Here is a 21185-nt window from a genome sequence, read left to right on the forward strand (position 1 = left end):
TGGAAAGTGATGCATAAAAATCTGCAAGGCGATATGTTCTTTTACTGTTTTGCTTATCTTAAACAGCTAAAAAGTGAGGTCTTTTTTTTAAATCTTAAAATATAATAAAATTGAACTTGATCAAAATTTTATAATAATGACAGTGTTTGTGATGGTTGATTGAGGTTAGTCACAATTGCTTTACAGAGGTTCTCGTGTGGCACTTGTTCGAGAAATTCCGTTCTAACATGCGTATTTTTCGATATATTTACGCTGTTTGCTTTTATTTATGTAATTTACTATAACCACAAAGAATCACCACACAGAAATGTGATCTTGTTGCCCTTTTATTAAGGTAAATTTACCACAAACGGAAAGGATACACAACACAACCACAACACCTGGCCTTTCTATTTACAACAGAAAAAAAGGTAAAGTGCCACAGCAATACGTTTTTGCTAGTAAATTTACCATATTCACAACAATTAATGCTGTGATTGTTTTATTAAAGTAGATTTACAACCATTTCTATGGCCATTTTATTTAGAGAATTTACCATAACTACAACAATGTACTGTATGTCCATTTATTCAGGTAATTTACCACAATCACAAGGCAATGCCGTGGCCTATCTATTTAGGTAATTTGCCACAACCAAAGATTAATTTTAAATCAGAAATGGAACGGGTAAAATATAGTTGTAAATTTTCGTAAAATTGCTAATAAAAATTGTTAACTACTGATAAAATGACAATAGAAAAAGTTAAGTAACATGGAAATTGCCATTAAATGAATAATAAGTAATAGCATTTAGTGTCTATTTTAAGCCACAGAAGTTATTTCCATCATTTACAGATTGTTTTAGACAGTATTTATCATTAAGACTTCATTTAACGGTATTATAATATTAATGATATAATTATAATTAAGTATTATTAAATACTAGAAAAGTAAACAGTAAATGACAAACAAATTTAAATAAAATTATTAAAAAATTGATAAATAATAAAATAGAATAACAGTGAATAGTAAAATAGCAACTCAGTCAGTAAATAAAAGGGTAGTAGCAGTAAAATGGCATGTATGAAAAGACAGTAGTAAAATTGTATAAATTAAAGGGTATGTGAAAGAGTAGCACCAGTAAATAATAAATGCTAATAGCTAAATACCAATAATTGACACAAACAATTTAGAAGAGAGGACAAAAATAAACTACAGTTACACTTCGTAGGTGCAATAAAATAACAAATATAAAAGTACGATCGATAGTAAAAAATAATGCAAAAGAATAAGGAAAAGACCGGAAAACAATACAATAAAATTAAGTATAAAAGACCAATAAACTATACAAAGTAAGTGGTACAAAGGAGCAATAAATGGCCGAAAACAAGGCCAGTGTAATTAAATAAGACAAAGTGATAATAAATGACGTAAGAAATAATTAAATGCATGGCTCTTTTTTCGTGTAATGTGTGTTACCGAAACGTCATTACCGAAGGTTTTAAATGTGTAAATGCCACGCGACGAGAGCTATTGTATTCAAATTAGAAGCGACGAGAAGAGAAGGTCGCGTACGGAAGCGAGGCAAATCTCTGATTTTATGGCTAATAATTTCCGTTTCCGGTGTTGAATGGCTGCTCAAAATGTACTAGTTCCTTTCACACGAATATGAAATGTTGCCGGGTGCCAAAATTAATCTATTACTCGGTTGTGGTGACGTCGTTATTCGATTACGCTTTAGTTAGCAAAGCGAGTGTAACGCCGATTGTTACAGCTTGTTTTATGAGCGAGTAAGAATGCTAGCAGTGGCGCGTTATCCCGAGGACGAAAAGGGCAATTGCCTGTTTGGTGGGGGCCATAAACCAATCTTTTATAAGAAAATATTTTTCCCCAAAGTTTCTGTGAAGTCAATACTGTACATGGGTCCCCAAATGAAGTTACAACACGTCACTGAAGGCCAGCGAGAGTGGTGTAAACGTCACAGAAAGGGTGAATTAACACGCCACGAGGAGGGGGAAAGACTTAAACGAGCGAGATTAGGTAAAGGAGACGATGTAAAGTAACAGGAAAGACAAAAGAGAGGGTAAATGACATAAATGACAAGCAATTGATAGAGGGTCGTAAGTCAACTGCATAAGTAAGAATGACAAAAAGACAGAAGGAAGTATTAAATCCAATAAAACAGGGAACTAAACGGGCAAGTTATACTTTATTGAGAAAAATTGTAATTTAATGAAATTCTATTAATTGTTTATCGCTCTCATGTGTTACGCAGCTGCGTGGATGAAGATCATGTTACAGATTTCTTATATATTTCCTATTGTGTATGATATTAAAAATGGTGAGGATTTTGGAATAAGGCAACGTAACACTTGATGTGCCAAAGGGTAGAAGGACTTAGAAGGACTTTTACAGGAAACTGGCTCTTTTAAGCGAGGAATCGTTTTATGGTGTCTCTAAATGTTTTCTTTTATTCTTACTTTTTTCTATAACAAGAATAAGTTCAGAGAGCCAGCAAGGCCCTTCATCTCGGGCCTTATACTTGTGAGACCTTCAAAAATATTTGTTACAAATTCGATAATTTCATTACTTTGATAAATTTTATTTTAAATAAAATTTACCGTAAATTACCGTATTCTACGGACTATAAGACGCACCTGAATTTTGGAGGCAATTTTTCGAAAAAAAGTGCGTCTTATAGTCCGTAAAATACGGTAATTTATAACACTGATTTTTTATATACTGAGGTCTCTCTTTAATGCTGAGGGGGCTATAACGACTGATCCAAATCTTTTGGTTTGATGGGATAAGGCAAAGGAACTCAAAGGCAATCTGCCAAGTGGGGTAATATTCCGAAAGAATTTTCTGTGAGAAATTGGCCCTTATTTAGATGTTAGATACATGAATAAAAGCAGGAAAACTCCACTAGTGTTGAGTGATTTTATCCATTCTGCAACTACGGTGGGATTACTTAAAAAGAAATGTTTTTAAACCTATATGATTGCATCTATAGTAACCTATTCATGAAGCCATCATGGATCTCTGATGAAGAGGGTACATGCTGTGAGTTTTCATCAATGCATTTTGAAAGATTTATTAAATTTTAGGAGTGGACACTAAAGCTGCAACTTCTAGCCTGTCTGGAACTTTTCCACAAAAGACAGAAGAGTTATTAAGCTTCAAAGTGGGTGAACGAAATCGTGTCTCCTATACACTAATATCCATACATACAGAAAAAAATCTGTAATTTTTTATATTATCTCGACGTTTCGAGGTCCCCAAGTCCAAAAAATGTAAAAATATTGGGGGAGTGTAATTTTTGGACTCTCGCCATACTTTCCTTCTGTTATTTACCAATCATTCGGGAAAGTAATTCGAGTTTCGAGTCTTTAAATTGCAAGTATTACGTCACACAACAATTTTATGACGCTTTGATTTATAACTTCTGCAGTGATTAAAGGTGTCATTGCATCTCCTCACGACTTTCTGGATCCTTTAGATCTAGCGAATTACTTACGAACCGTTCATGTTTGCAATTCACATTATGAGCGATTTCCCTTAAGATCCATACACAAAATTCGGGGTATCAGATACCGTGGGTGTCAGTCGTGTATATATATATATATATATATATGATATACATATATATATATGTGATATACATATATATCACAAACACAAGCATACATACATACAGACACATGATAAATTATTGCGCACTATAAATCCTAGCGACACACTAGAGTGGTGAAGCAGATTGAAATCATCTAAATCCTACTGCGCCATCTGTTGTTACTATTTGAAACTATTCAAGTAGTAAGGTTTTACCGAAGGTTTTAAATGTGTAAATGCCACGCGACGAGAGCTATTGTATTCAAATTAGAAGCAACGAGAAGAGAAGGTCGCGTACGGAAGCGAAGCAAATCTCTGATTTTATGGCTAATAATTTCCGTTTCCGGTGTTGAATGGCTGCTAAAATGTACTAGTTCCTTTCACACGAATATGAAATGTTGCCGGGTGCCAAAATTAATCTATTACTCGGTTGTGGTGACGTCATTTCATTTCAATATCTTTATTACTCAATTTACTCAATTCTCTTAATTATTTAATCAAAATTTTGAATAATTAAATAAGTGTACAAAAGAAAGTTCATATTTCTAGATCGTGTACGTGTATTATTAGAAATTCTTTCGTGAATTGCCATAAAATTCTTCAATGTTAGACACAAGAAAACAAATTTTGTCTCTCGATATGTATGTATACATATCAAGAGACAGTACATACTTAAAGCAGGTCTCTTATAATAGATAATATTAAAATGTGCTATAAATTTACAGCTATTGTTTATTGGGCTTCAATTTGAAAAAATTGTAGACCTATAAATCCCCATTGTCGTGTGTCTTTCTTACGCTCGAAAACGGAGTTATAAAGATGACAGACGAGACCATATATGGAAAACTTAGGGGCAGGAGGTCCTGATTACGTATATACTAACTTCCGATACAAACCGGAAGTCACGTTATTTCAATTCAAATATTTCCCCCGAAATGAGTTATCAATAGATAGATGACTGGCATGACTCTATACTAACATGAAGAGTATGATGTACAGGGGAAAGCCACTACTAATTTGAAGGTGGAGAGCGTATATTTTAAATGAAATAATATGATCAAAAATTATAGCGTGGCGCAATCTGTTATCATATTTCATTTAAAAACTTTTTATATTTTTAACTATTATAAAATGGGAAAAGACTGGTAGGGATTTTCAGGGTAAGGATGAGTTTTATAAAAAATTGTAAATGTTAATAACGGGTAAAATCTTCTTTAATTTTGATCCTACTGGACATACACACGAACCTCATTATTTCCACACCCCCTCAACCTATAACTACCAAAATTTAGTAGCAACAACCTCCCTAAGAAACAAACCGTCCTGCAAAATATCAAAAATTTTCGACAAAAAGCATAAGTGTTATTAAGATTCAAAGAGGGTGAAAATCCACAAATACAGAAATTACCCCCGAATTTTCTTGCATTTCTCGACGTTTCAAGGTCCAGAAATATAAAAATCTACGGAAGGTGGAGGTAATTTTTTGCCGGATCGCCACATTTCCCTGTTATAATAGCCGAGAAAGTAAAAAAATGGATGGGACATACCTCATGGGAGCTAACTGGAGTTGACGCAATTTCCGGATATTATCGACCACTACATGCGAATACTATGAAAGAATTTGTGAATTCCAATTATGATTCATTATAAATACGTATATTTTTCAGTAGAATAGTTGTACGAATTTCTGGCACGAGATTACATACATATCGAGAGAAAAAAAATTTATGTTTTCTTGTGTCTAACATTGAAGAATTTTATGGCAATTCACGAAAGAATTTCTGATAATACACGTATACAATCTAGAAATATGAACTTTCTTTTGTACACTTATTTAATTATTCAAAATTTTGATTAAATAATTAAGAGAATTGAGTAAATTGAGTAATAAAGATATTGAAATGAAATTCTTTCCAAATGAAATATTGATTGAAGAATCACACGAGAATTTTAGTACTGTATTTATTGATCAGGTTGTTGCGAGTGTTTCTCTGATAAATTTTATTGTTAATGGTTACATATTTAATGGTTGCCTATTGTTGTTTACTCCACAAACTTTTTGCAAAGAAACGCATGGAATGTTCTGCTATTACTGATAATAGAAAATATCATAATAAAAGTAAACATAAATTTGTATTTATACAAAACAGCATTTATTTGCCTACATTCATACAGATTTTTAATTTAAGTGTGTGAAAGTGTATATTCCGTCATACAATTCACACGGAATCATTATTTTAGCAAACAGTAGAAAGTACACGAACAAATAAAGTTTTAATAAATAAACTTCATTAAAAATTAATTATAATTAGACCAAATATATAAAGATTACAATTATAATTATTAACTATTTAATGGAATTTTTCAGATCTACGATAATTTCATTTCGATTCGAGGATTTTCTGCAAACAATTTGTCAGTTATATTCAAGTTCAAGGTACAATATAAGTGAATTGTATTGTTCGATTATGAATTTTAATTGTTTAATTATTATTTTAATATTTTCAGTTAACTTGTTTCATGAAAAGATAAGGAAAACCAAAATGGGAGTTTTTATTGGAGACTTGTTTTGCGTTCGAAAATTTTCTGACTAGGGTAAGTCAATTTTTATAAGCTTTACTGTACAATAAACAATATTGTTTACCTTCACAGATGGCGAGTGCATTGTACTCCATTTTCTCTTCGGTAGTGCAAGTAACTGGAGTAATGAGCAAACACAAATCATGTAATGCAGTCTTCACATTTGGCAATGTTACATCTGATAAGATGAAATCTGTGTATTCAACTGAAAGTTGGTAGAAGTATGTTAGGTTTTTCAACTTTTGGTTGAATTTGTTGAATGACTCTAAGTGTAAAAAACGGGAATAACATGATAAAAGCAAAGTAATGACATACCGTAGAAGACAACATGATGTAAATATATTCTGGGAGAGCAAGTGACCCAAAAACACGTTTCATTCAAAAATTTTACTTAAACATTAACAGTTTTATAAAACAACTTAAAAAATGTAATTAGGCACATATACATATACAGGGTGGTTATAATTAAAGTTGCCCTACTCAGACCTATCTAGAGCCTGTTCTCGCGGACGTATTTTAATGAAACTTGGTATATATGTTATATGGACCATGGAGAAGAGGAAAATGCAAAAAGTATTTATTCGAATTTTGTAATGACAGCTGCACAATATGTTGAATTGATAAAAGTCTCTTTAAACCGAACACTTGCTTTAAACGGTAGACTATCTTACAGCTTATACAGGCTTTAAACACTTTTATTGTTTCACTACATATGCATTTTGTTGTTCTTATATGCATGTTCTTTTACGTACAGTACAGGTGTAAAAGAACATCAGGAGAACTATTGTACTGAGGAGGGACCAGGAGGAAAAACACTGGACCGAAATGCATATGTAGTGAAATAATAAAAGTGTTTAAAGCCTGTATAAGCTGTAAGATAGTCTACCGTTTAAAGCAATTGTTCGGTTTAAAGAGACTTTTATCAATTCAAAAAGTATTTAGTTCAAATTTTACCACTAGGTAAAAAATGGCGCATGAAGAACAAGAAACACAAAACGAAAACTCACAAAAGGTTTTTATTCACAACATCTGTTCAATGTGCAATCCATTTGCATCAGTCACGATGTTCAAAACACCTTACAACATTGTAAGGCGTTTTGAACATGTAATTGATGCAAATGGATTGCACATTGAACAGATGTTGTGAATAAAAACCTTTACAGTAGTCTTCCTTGATCTCGAGAAAAGAATGAGATAGATAATCGTCGGGAACAGATATGGAAAGCTTAAGGGTAACGTGCTCTGATTAACTATATACAAATTCCCAATACAAATTGAAAGCCACATTATTTCAATTCAAAAAGTTTTTTCTGAAAAGTGTTAAATGACCGGCACGGCTCTATCGTAAAAAAAGTATGATGTACAGGAAGAATACACTAGTTATTTGAGATGAAGAGCTTATTGTATGTGCCAACAACTTATAAAATTTTAAGTAAATCGAACCACAATAGAAATGTATACATGATTCTTTCTGTATTTCCTTACCCTTTGACCTTTAAACTATCCTTAGTGTGATTGTATCTATTGCAGCGAAAAACTAAGTGAAGTGGTGTTTGGTCCTCCTGAATACCACAAAGCCTCATCATAGTCAAATACAAAGCTCAGTTGAAAGGGCCAATTAGGATATACAGAATATGTTAACTGCATGAATGAACAATAACGATACAAATAAATGGTCAGACGGTTTGCCCTTTGTTCAATTTGCCAAGAACACTACATATCACGAAGGAATACGCCAAAGTCCTTATGAAGCCATGTTTGGCGTTAAACCAAAAAGAGGCATAGCATCGTCATATTTGCCAGGCGAAGAAATCGCAAATATTGGAACCGAAGAACAGCTCGAAGAAATTGTTAATACTTTTGAATAAAATTTGAGCAGTAGCCAGAACGAATACCACAGTCCAAAGGAAAATATTGAACAAGCGCTGCAACCCATCACGCCCTGATATCAAGCCCTGACTGAACAACACGAGTTTATTTCAATAAAAAGAGCGACCGCGAGAGACAATTTTCTACTGCAAGCAACGAAAATGTTAAGGACCTCAAAAAGGAAATTTCCTCCTGCTCAAATTGGTGATATCGTACGAATACAAGTCCATGATGTCGACCGTGGCCGTACGGGTGCCCGAAATGTGTTAGCGGTTGTTGTTGGAATAGAAGACTTCCACTTTTATAAATTAGCAAACACACAAAAAAAAAGGGTACCCTCAAGCAGCTTTATACCTGTAATCAGTTCGTAATTCGTAAAGAAAAGTTACTTTCCATAGATAAGATTTCTTCTCAAGAAATGTCGCTGAGAGAATCAGTTGCAGCTAATTCGAAAAGGGCAAGGCTATACACGCTGTCATTGCAAAAAGAAGTGTTCCACGACTAAACGCAGTTGTAAAAGAAAGAGACTTTTGTACAATTCAAAGTGTCATAACAGTTTAAGTTGTTGCAATAAATAAGATTGTATAACGTTAATCACATAATTTATGTGTAAGTTTATTTTTATATTATGTTTTTAATGATTTAGAATGTACTGTTCGTTTTAAGTTCAACAGTTTATGTACAGTACATGTGCTATTGCTTAAAGTTTCTTTTGACATATATCATATATTAAAAAAGTTGTATTTTTGTCTTAACGAATGTCGACATTTGCCTGTGTAAGTGAGAAATAATGATATTTAGCAAATATTTCGTACATACACGAAACAACTAGGTGAATCTTGACATTTGCCAGATATCGATCTTTCACAGTAACATAACATATACAGGAACATTTATAGGTAAACAATCTTTAGTCACATTATTTAATATTACATAGCAGAAACTGCAGTAATCACTCGTACGTAAAAGTAGGTATTTATGTTTGATAAAGTAGTAGCAAACAGCATGATAAACTACATAATATCAGTTTCCTCGAGTAATATTGTTCGTAATATTAATTTTCATTGTTGCTGTAGATTTGAAGTGTTTGCAATTCAGTACACAACGCTACTGAAAAGAAATACAAGTCGTCGAATACTCTTGTGTGATGTCAGCTACAACAAACATAGTTGCAACACCAAAAAACTATGTCGTTATGTAATAATTTATCAGTATTTTTGCGATACGAAAAATATACTATAGCTTTTAAATTAAAGTTTGATAAGTAACGAATTTCGAGCTTGATTGTTTTCTGATAACAGAAAATATGCATCGTTACAGATACATGCTATTTAAACAATATTGCCGAATAATTTTGTGTTTAAATTGTGATTGAAATAGAGTATTAATGTAAGGCTTATAAAAATTACAAGAAAGCGCGAACTGCAGAAATGTTAAACACTTCTGCAATTGGTGACTTGATTTTTTCACTTACATTTTACAAATACGCTATGAAATATTGATTACTTTTTGGACATTGAAATTTAATAAGAAATGGCGGCTAATAAGTAGCAAATTGTTTAAAAATTAATTAAAAACAATGTCAGAAAAATTAGCCCGGTTTAATTTGAAAGGCTTTTGGTTTATTTCTTGTCAGTTTAGTTCGTTGGGGAACCAGGTTTTAAGTAACAGTTTCATTGAATAATTGTGGAGAAATAAAGCATTTGACTCTTACATCAGACATAGATCCTCTTAATTGTATTAATGTAGAAAATACTGAGTATAAGCTTTTCGCCGTCTGTAATAAAGCAAAATTTAAATTTAATTAGCAGTAGATAATTGAAATTTATGTATATTTAAACTTCAAAAAATATTAGGTGCACAACTTATTTTAATTTATACAAAGGGAATCAAAATTCGTGGATGTGATTTTAAGACAAGAATAAATTGTAATAACAGAAAACAGAAAATCACAATAAAAACGACAAAGAAAAACGTAAGAAACGAACGAGCAACGGCCGTGAATTATTTAGTATAATAAACTGCACAATTAATATTACATTGTTTACATTTTTGTTTAGTTTTTCCAAACATTACTGTTATATACACATTAGTAATAAATTAATAGCTTAAACGTAAAGTATTTGTGTGAATATATTGTCTACTTGGACTTTGTTTATTAATAGGACTTATTAACAGGTGAAGTTTCCGAGTAGAATGAGAGGAAATCATACTCAAAAATTTCAAACAAAAAAATAAAAATACTTTGTTTAACGCTCTTGTTCGTAATTGTGTCATAAATACAATTTATACAACGCGAAAAACCTAAAGATGATAACCAAGGGCCATAAGAATTTTTACAACTAAACAATATCAAAAAAAATCTCCTTTTGTCTTAAAATGTAAAGGTTAAATACTAAAATATTAAACACCTATTTAAAATATTTCTTACTCTAATGAAAAAATCCTTTTTCATAAAGAAGAATCCTGCCATAGAAAAACCAATAGGCATTTTCCCATACCTCTTCATAAATGTAAGAATCTACAAAATTAAGTATTTCAGTATTAACATAACTTTACAAGAAAAATAAGTAAGCTGTAATAGTACTTACCACGAATTTGTAGGTTAAATTCAAATTACAAATTGCCAATATATTAATATCACAAAAGTTGCCGTAGAACTAAAAATTATACAACAAAAAGCCCTCAGTAAGGTAGAAACACGTAGAAGATTCTACGTTCTTCTATCTGCCTGAAGACAAATATACAAAGTTGGAAATAATGTGAAACAAAACTTCGCTATACTTACCGTTGATGTAACATTCGATACAAGAAGTGAAGATAAAAGTGTTCCAGAAATCAAAATTATAACCATGAACCACAGTCGAACTTTAACGTAGACATGTAAATCAACAAACAGTGCTCCGTAAAGAAAGAAACATGTTATGTACAAAAAATATCCATATTCAAAAAAATGAAAATATTGATGCTTTTTGTTCAGTTCTTGTAACATTTGCCAAAAATCGTTCTGTTTGTCGATGAAATTTTCGATTTCGGTAATTGATACCAATCGTGGATTCATTTGCTGCAGATCTTCAGATAGCTTCTTGTAACATTTGCTGATAATGAAAACTACTAAACGTTCTGCAATCGTTACGGAGAGAGTCTGCCCCACCACGGATGTAACTGCAAATAAAACAATAATAGCGCATACAGATGATTCTATATCATGGCACCCTTCCTTCTTTAATATGGCGTAATTGATAACAGATGTGTTGAACGATGACGATATACTTAAGAAAAATATAATGAACAACATTATAAGACACGATTGCTCTATTCGCTTGAATAATTCGTCTTTATCAGCAAAACTAATTTTCTTTCGAATAAAAGAAACAGGATTTCTTTTTAATATGCTGTATTGTAGAGCTATATATAATGAGATAAAAAGTAAAACCAATTTTGCAAGTACAGTCAAACCTGTTTTTGTGCGGGGGATAGGGACCGCATAAAAGAAAATGAATTAAAAAAAATCGCGCGAAACTTCACGAGTGGCTATAAAAAATAGTTTTCGCAACACAATTAAAAAATATTTTTTTATGCGGTGAATAGGAACCGCATAAAAAAAGTCTCACGTAGAAAATAACTCGAAACCGTACGAAATAACTAGGAATTGCTTTTTTTAACTCCTTGGGCCTTTTTCTGCAACACCTAATGGGGAAAAAATCCTCTAAGAATTTTAATTTTTATATTAATTAATTATTTCCACTTAAATACGAATCTAACATTAAAAAGTTAAAAATAATCCTTAAATAATGATTTTATTTGATAAATATAGCTGCAGGAAGTGTTATTTCATTTAACAAGGCGTGAAATTTCACACCTGCAGTCTAAAGCTGGAGGGGAGCTAACTTACCGCATCTGTTCAAATATAACATAATATTTATGGTTTTTATGCTATTAAAATAAGAGGGAACCGAAATAAACGTACGAGAAAAAAATTTTTCTGAATAAAAAATGAAAAAACCTGCTGATGTCATAGAAAACAACCAATAGAGTTTTTAAAAATTTTACAGGAGTCAATTATGTTCCAATTTGATTAAAATTTTCATATACCGCACAAAAAAAATCGCACAAAACAAATCGCACAAATAAAAATCGCACAGGAAAAGACCGCACAAAAACAGGTTTGACTGTACAATGCTTTCACCAAACATGTTCAACAATTTAATGCAAATTACATTTATTCCAAGAAGCATTGCTGCAAATACTGATACTGCTGTCCATAATGAAATTTCGATGACGTTCTGGTAGATATTGTAATATCTTCCGAATTTTGAGATATTTGTCCAACAGGTACACTGGCAGGGACTTATGAATTTTATTCCAAATACAAAAATTGCCATCAAAAGGGGTTTCAATAAGCATGTTATACAAGTTCCTGGTCTTTTTTGGTTCTTCATAATTGTAAGTAGTTGCTATCAGAAGGAAGTATTTAATGAAAATTTGTTACAGAGGTATGATTTGTGGCAGAAATTAGGTGAATATTTAGAATGAAATGAAGGAAATGTTAATTATATACTTTTTCCCTTAAGGATACATTATGGAGGAATGTTACATAAAATATTTCGTCAGTAAACTTATTAAATGTGGTATGTTAATCAACGTTAATTGACTTTTCTATAAGAGAAACATGTGAACAATTCATATCTCTAGGTTATGATAACGTTTAAAAATTCTTAATTACGCTTTAAGTTAAAACAACCTTCTCATTTATTACGCAAATTCATTCACTTCATTCTTCGTCACTATTCTTTTACATAAATTTTGTTTTGAATTAAATTTATAGTAAAAGAATTCGGTTAAAATGTTATTTTCAGAGTAAAGAATTTTTAACCGCTGTAACAAGAATTTTAATTGATTCATAACTGTTCAAAAATTATAAAGTATTTATTAAAGATATAATATTATAAATAGAAGTAAGAATGCCACGTTACTTTGTCGTGTCGCAGTAGAATTCAGGCAGAATACTGTGGTCTGTAATTGAAAAATATCCAGCAACGAGTTTCCTAACTTTTCCGGGCAATATTTAGTGCCATCCATGTGTTATAAAATTTTATTAAATAAACTTTTTATATTTTTCATTATATACTGACTCAATACATACAGAAAAACCCCTGAATGTTTTGCAGTTTTCGACGTTTCAACGTACGGAGTCTAGAAATGTAAACATATTGAGGGGGTCATTTCTTTTATCGTTATACTTTTCCTCTCCTACATATAATACAGCAGGGAATGTAATATTAAATTAGTATTAATACATATAAATTGCTTTTGCTCCATCTAACTCAATCATTGATACTTGTTTGAATGCTAATGTCAAGTGTCTGTGTGTGTGGATGCTGTTTGTGAGTTAGTGGGTGTGTGGGTGAGTTGACATATATTTCTTTTAATATCTCAGGATGAGGTAAACATTAAGAAACGAAATTTGGCGCGGTAAGTTGTAGATGAGGTGTATTTGATGCTATGAAATTTTGGTGGCTAAAGGTCCAGAGGATGATGAGATAAAGAGATGTCATATGTGATATCTTGAGACAAGTAGGAGTTAATGATTTTATTCGTTATTATTTACATTTTTTATTATAAAATTTATTCCTACCCTGAAAATTTAGCTTCTTGCCATTTTATATTAATTAAATAATATAAAAACTTTTTATAACAAAATCTTATAATAGATGGCGCCACATACAATTTTATTTATTTTGCTTAATAGAAAAGTTAGCTTTTTGAAATAAAATTTCATAACCGCCGAGAATGTTACGCAATTTGTTGCTGAATTTTTTTATTAGTAGCAATCGGACGGATATCGCGTTGCCAACAAATTTTCTGCAATATCGCGCGATTTTAATATGTTTTGATTCAAGTTCTTTGACTTTTCATAAACTTTCAAAATTAATTTAAGAAAAGAACTTGCACATGTTACAGACTGTTCCTGCGAAAAAATACTTTGAACGACTGTTATTGTGAACAAGACTGTAAATCACGGAACAATCTGTACAGCAGTCATTAATGATTGTCTAATCCTTCGATCTTGTGACATGTGACTTCTATGATACAACAGTCATTACTGTTTTATCTTCTTAAGTAACGAATAAATTTTATATATGTGGAGCCCGAGTGATACTCGAGTTCACGTGTTAAAAATATCATAAAAATGTCAAATCAAAGGATTAAGCTTTGATTCTAACGCTCGTAAAAATTGGAAGAAAACCTTAAATGAAATCGGGAAATAATAAAATTATTAATCGAGAGGAAAAACAGTTTTTAAATAACCTTAAAAGGAGATGCAGTGCTGATATTATGTGTCACACTTATAAGAATTCGAAACAATTAAATACGAGCAGGAGTTTCAAGGTGCGATTAATTTCCCTTGATCGAATTAAAACACAGTGTCGAATTAAACCTTTGGTAGCCCGAAATGGTCTGTCATCTGTTTAGATACAGAAAACCAACAAATCAAAAGCTGGAGATCCGAGGAAGAGAAATCTTATAAAAACTCGGATCTCAAGGACAAAGGAAACTTTTTCCCTGCTCCCCCTAGTAAGTTAAATGTAGAGACATCTTCCAGACTTCTCCCAGCTTCTGACCATGTCGATTCCCAGCTTCAGACTTTCCCCGGCTAACAACTATAGTCAACAGTCCAGACTTTTCCCTGCCTCCACGAGTGGACACCATCCTGATTGAACTTCGGGATTTCACCCTTCGTCACAACCTCCCACAGCATCGAGCATCAGCTGACTGCCCCGGGACCAGCAACTGAACCATCCAGAGCTACCAGCTATTTGCCTCAAATTCCTTCATCCCACATACGATAAGTCCTGACATTTGGATATCACGAATTCGGCGACCTCACATATACGTAAATCAATACGTTGTATGCATGAAAATCTCTTTTAGATTAAAGAAAATAAATTATTAAAAATTAATTCTGTTATAAATCACCATAAAGCAGGGTGAGATTGATCTCAAAAGTTCAGATTAATCAGATGAACAATCTGATCCCGTTTGGTGCATATTTGTTTTTTTCTACAATGAACACATTAACAAACTGAAATCGTTATCGGGTCTCTACATACACGACAAAAATATAAATATTTACGAATTTGATGCAAGTAATTAATCTCACTTTCCTCCACGTCAGTCATCATATATTTAAAATTTCTTTCATTCCAATAACTGACCTTTCGATCTCATATCTTATTTCTTAATTTTTTCTGAATAGGTTTATTCGTACTGTAAAATTATTGCATTGTTTTGTAATTTGTAAAATTGATTATCTGATAATCTAGCTGATCAGAAAAAAATCGAAAATGAATTAATTCCAATTAGCATGAAATAATTATTACTTAATTAAATACTAACGAATGAAATGTAGTTTTGGATCAAAACAGGAATTCCAAAGATACACAATCTCAAATTATCAAAAATTGTTCACCTGTATGCAGTTCTGTTCTCTCTATCGTAGAATCCCTGTTGATAGGAATAATTAGAATGAATCTTCTGCTCCTTCATTGAACGTTGAAAAAACTTGCAAACCTGTTTTCTACTTCAAGGGCAAAGAAACTGGTTTGATTTTGAATATTGTGTTTTATGAGAACCATCTGTTAGTATTGACGCGTACATTGCTATTATACAGATAAGTTAGCCCAATAAATCTTTTCGAAAGAGAACAAACAAACGAAAGGCAGTCGAGTAGTAAAGATACAGCAGCTTCTTTTAACAATGCTGATTACTATTGCGTCTGTCGCAGTTACTACTACGATAAACATGGCAAGTCCTGCGATTGAATAAAATGTATAAGGCGCAGAAGATGGATGCATGAGATCTTTCTGAAACTTCTGCCCAAATGCGACGAGATTGAATCTGATGATGACAGCACAACAAATGCAGATGATTTATATCATACTTTCTAGATGTAGAATAATGGGTTAATTCACTGGTTTATGTTTATAATGTAAATAAGCTACACATTTGTGACGTAATGTAGTTTTTATTTTTGATAAGTTAACTTACACTGAACAAGCTCTGTATAATCATCTTTTTCCATTGAGTTTTTCTTTTAGTCATCTTCCCCATATGTTGAGAAAAATGGTAATTTGCGTATTCGTATGTAAATAAGTTTTTTCTAATACATTAATGTAATAGATGATAACCATATCCATCTTCAAAACACCAAAGATCCAAAGTATTTTATGTGGCTGATCATGGTTTATAAACTTTAAATCTTAGAGAGGTAGTCGTACGCAAATAACAGCACAACCATCTTCTCCCGTGTTACTATATAATTACGATAATAATTTAATAATTTAATTAGAGAAATTTTTAAAAATCTTCTAAGGTTAGAGTCAAAATAAAGTCAATGTTGATTATTTTTTTTTGTAATCTTAATTCGTAAGTTTTAATTTCTCTACTTACAAGATGTTGCTTGTCTTTTGCACCCAGATGGAAATAGTGTTGATAATTCTGAGAAATATGTGTAGATCCCCTGATGATGTGTTTGTTAACCCGAAAGAGTTAGTGAATAACCAAAATCCACTAGGAAGACAGTAAAGAATTAATTTTTTATATGTATTACATATATCGTATTTATTTAATAATGCGGATAGACTTTGCATAACCATTAGCAATAAAATATGTTTACATCATTAGTTCAGTATTATATATACTCCCATGTTATTAACTACTGTTTGAATGAATAACTTTTAGAAAATACATCCCAGGAAACTATTAAAATATTTTCCTGTTTTCATTTTAGACAAACATAATAGAACAATTAAACGAATCAGGGTCTTGTAAAATCGCTGCTAATTGTAATGAATTCGCCTACTGTTCAATGCTGTATAGTAATTTGTAATTTTCTATAAACGTCCAATACACCTTATTGCTGAGAACAACTATTTATTAACTAAAACTAACGTTTTCGGCCGAATTTATGGGCCATCTTCAGGTTACAGCTGTTCGACTCTAATACAAAATCGAACACGTTCAAAATTAAACCAAATTAAAACATACGTTTAAATTAAACTAATAGAACAAGCATATCACAAAATAATAATTAACAAAAATCAAATAACTTGAAAAATGAAAATGAAAATAAAAATAAAAATAAAAATAAAATACTGTGACTGGCAGTAAATCTTAAGGAACAATTCCTTATGCATTAACTCAGATACCTACTGAGTCACGGCAGACGTATTATTACTTGTGTTACGTCTTACTATGTATTTCCAGGATGACGGTAACCCCGTCGCATCCTTATAATTTAAACATCTGTCAGCCAAACTCGCTCTGTAGATTTCGCATTTTTCAGTTATGGATGACAGCGTTGGCGAGCGTAGTTTTGCAAGAATTTTCGCATCTTCCCATTCAACCACTGAACCATCCGCTTCCGCCATTTTGGATAATGCTGTTGCACACCTGTTATTTGCGACATCGTACCGGTGCTCCTTTATCCTCACTCCAAGGTTTCTATTAGTGACACCTACGTAGTCCTTATCGATTCCCAAGTGGTCATTTTTGTAGGGAATTGCATATACTCCTGCCTGCTCTTTATCATCAATTCTTTCTTTGTCATTTCTAATCAACCTATACACTGTGGGGGCCCTTTTGCATATTATACTGGTGTTTTTATGTCTTTCTATTTGCTTCATAATTGGGAAGAGACATTTATTATACGTAAACTTCGTGAATTTACCCCCAGCCTCCGGTTTCTTCTTAGAGCTGCTCCTAAGTTTTACGTACGCCGCTACTAAACGCTCTATCGTTCTTGTTCCAAACCCTAACTCCTTTGCTACCTTTTTGATTCTACTCAGCTCATTCATCGTGTCCATTATATTCGAGCAATACAAAAACGCTCTTCTGATTAGGGCCCTAAATGCGGATAATTTATAAACCGTTGGGTCATTGGAATTTGCCGGAATATACATCGGATCATGTGTGGGCTTGATGTACACCTTCGTGCATAAAGCTCCACTCTTAAATTCAATGCCAACGTCCAAGAAGTGTAGCTCCTTGTTACTAACTTCCTCAAGGCTAAGTTTTAAGCCATGTTGGTTAGAGTTCACTTGGTCTAAGAATCGTTGTATCATTGCGTCATTCTTCCAAATAATTAGAACATCGTCTACATATCTTTTGTAGCTAATTATGTATTCATTATAGTTGAAAAATGTCATGCGTTCCATCTTTCTCACGACCAACTCACAAAGCAGGCCAGACATCGGGCTGCCCATTGGGACCCCTCTTAACTGCTTATAAACTTTACCTTGGAAACTGAAAAATGACTGAAAGCATATTAGATCAACCATTATCTCCAAATCATTTCTGTGCTCGTATGCTTTTGGGTGCAACCCACATAACAGGTTCACCAACTCCTCAAAACATGAGGTAAGATTTATTGATGGAAACATACTCTCGAAATCCATAACTGTCCCAATCTCATTGTCCATTAACGATATATCATGCAGGTTATTAACCAAACTAAACGGGTCCTTTGCGACAAATTGGTAGTCTTCAATTAGTGGTGTTAAATGCCTATGCATACGTTTTTCCAGAATGTAGGTTGGTCCTTTACATTTCTCTACAACCGGTCTGATCTCTTTACTGCTTTTATGTATTTTTGCGAACCCAAACAACCTAGGTACGCCTGCGCAGGTAATGTGGGCCCCTTTTAGGAAAGGGAATAACGATGCTATGGGCGATTTTTCCAATTTTTTTAGTTTTCTGTCAATTCTTTCAACAATACTTCGGTCTACCTCTTCACACTCCGTGTTTCTTATATAGTCATCCATGGCTTCATTATACCTTTATTTCTTCATTAAGACCAACTGCTTACTCTTATCCGCCCTAGTGACCACTATATCATTAGCATCCAACCATCTTCTAGCCTGGTTAATGCACAATTCTTTACTCTGCTTCCTGGAGCATTTTTCAGTTTTGAACGCCGTTTTCCATCTGTAATAGTCCTTATCCACTTCACACATACCTACAATTCCTCTTTCTACTTTCGCTACTATGCCTCTCCAGTTCCTACTGTTGTCCGGAACATAATTAGGACCTTTTTCCAGAATCTGTTTAACACATTGCGGGAGTTGAATCTGATCCCATAATATATACGGGGTTGGCTTTAAAATGCTCTTAACCTTGGACGGTTGCTTTTTCGAAATCCACAGCAGTTTTTTCTTGTATTTCTTCCTTAAACTAATGCTTATCTGGTCCGTTAACCCAACTACTCTTAAATTGATACTCGCTAATGTATCCGGGTTCTTTTCAAATAAATTCTCTTCGAGTTCCACTATTTCTTTAATGGTTCTGTACTTTATATTCTTTGCTCGTTTAATTGAATTATTTAAGCATAGCATTCTTACTCTTTCCCGTATCGACATACATTCATCAGGCAACTTAATCCTAAAAATGGACATTGGATAAATTTTTCTTGCCCGACACTCTTTCAAGAATTGTAATCTGGAGTCAATTTTTACAATTTTCACAGCCAGTTTCCTATAACTCCTATGTAGACAGGCCGGTGACGCCATAATTACTCACTTACTCAGACTCAGCTTCTTAATGAATAAGGATGCGACGGGGTTACCGTCATCCTGGAAATACATAGTAAGACGTAACACAAGTAATAATACGCCTGCCGTGACTCAGTAGGTATCTGAGTTAATGCATAAGGAATTGTTCCTTAAGATTTACGGCCAGTCACAGTATTTTATTTTTATTTTTATTTTCATTTCATTTTCATTTTTCAAGTTATTTGATTTTTGTTAATTATTATTTTGTGATATGCTTATTCTATTAGTTTAATTTAAACGTATGTTCTAATTTGGTTTAATTTTGAACGTGTTCGATTTTGTATTAGAGTCGAACAGCTGTAACCTGAAGATGGCCCATAAATTCGGCCGAAAACGTTAGTTTTAGTTAATAAATAGTTGTTCTCAGCAATAAGGTGTATTGGATGTTTATAGTATATTCATTAAGAAGCTGAGTCTGAGTAAGTTTGTAATTTTCTGATGACCTCCATGATATTGTCCTGCTTTGACTGATGGTGAATTGTTTCGAGTAAACAATTGTAGCTTAATGAGACATTCATTATATTTTGAACCAAAACTCGGCAGTTTGTTGGGAAAATACCCCGAAGTAATAGTTGGAAAGTATGGCCACTCTCATGTTTCTGTCAGAATGATTCTAGACTGGGGTGCTGGTGGCTTACAGAGACTGGCACCATTTAGAAAGACATCGCATTCATTTATACACAAAATGTAGCACGAATCAAAATGTACAAAGTGGTAAGTACTAGGTTTATGTTAACTGAAATCTATTTTAATAACTGATGTGATTATAATTGTAAATGTGTAGTTTTTACGAATTATTTTATAAACACTTCCATGCATTTCAGGGAGCTAAAGGCAGCATCCAAACAGTCGCTGAAAGTGCTGCTACACTTTATTTTATTTTGTACAATAAAAATAAAAATAACAAATGCCTGTCGCGTGAGGTTCGTACATTAGAATTATTCATGCTATTAAATTTTGGTGATTAAAGGTCGAACAGGTAGGGAGATGACGGGTGATCGTGTGTCGTATCTCGAGTAGTGTCGGAATTAATGACGATTTTAATAGCATTTACAATTTTTATAAAACCCATCCTTACTCTCCAAATCAAACCTTATGCCATTTTATAATAATTTAAAATATAAACAGTTTCTTATATGAAATATCGTAACAGATAGCGCCATCAGAATTTTAAATGTTGCCGGGAAAGTGAATTTTTTACATTTAAATGGTCTCACATTGCATTTCTGGATTGCTCGTGTGAATTAATGGAAAATGGCAAAGTTTAATCAAAATCTATCGAACGGATTTTCAGAACGAACACAATTCGTATGACCACTCTCTGATTATAGGCTCTCTAGTTTATGAAATCAAGGGGCAGTGTCTCAAAAAAGTTTGGAAATCACTGTCTTAGAATATTACTGAAAGACAGGTCAATTACCTTGAAACCTTACAGAGATTCCTATCGAGAGATGGACAGATTGACCTATTAGTCTATTACTAAGATCGGGATTAATCTAGCCATCATTTTCCCCATATGCTAGGGTAAAACTA

The 21185-nt window shown here is 32.7% G+C and overlaps 1 protein-coding gene and 1 long non-coding RNA gene across 2 annotated transcripts; one reads left to right on the forward strand and one right to left on the reverse strand.

The window, feature by feature from the left end:
* Positions 1–5977: 5977 nt before the first annotated feature.
* LOC136970884 (uncharacterized) lies at positions 5978–8342 on the forward strand. The gene is made up of 3 exons (XR_010880054.1): positions 5978–6028; positions 6100–6186; positions 7702–8342. It is a non-coding gene; the product is annotated as an uncharacterized lncRNA (long non-coding RNA).
* An 8910-nt stretch (positions 8343–17252) lies between these two features.
* LOC136970905 (uncharacterized) lies at positions 17253–18866 on the reverse strand. Its single transcript, XM_067265409.1, has one exon. It carries the CDS (start codon positions 18864–18866, stop codon positions 17253–17255), a length of 1614 nt encoding a protein of 537 aa, XP_067121510.1.
* Between the last annotated feature and the right edge of the window lie 2319 nt (positions 18867–21185).

Source organism: Centruroides vittatus, unplaced genomic scaffold, assembly GCF_030686945.1.
Source record: "Centruroides vittatus isolate TY-2023 unplaced genomic scaffold, ASM3068694v2 contig_221, whole genome shotgun sequence".
Lineage (NCBI taxonomy): Eukaryota > Metazoa > Arthropoda > Arachnida > Scorpiones > Buthidae > Centruroides > Centruroides vittatus.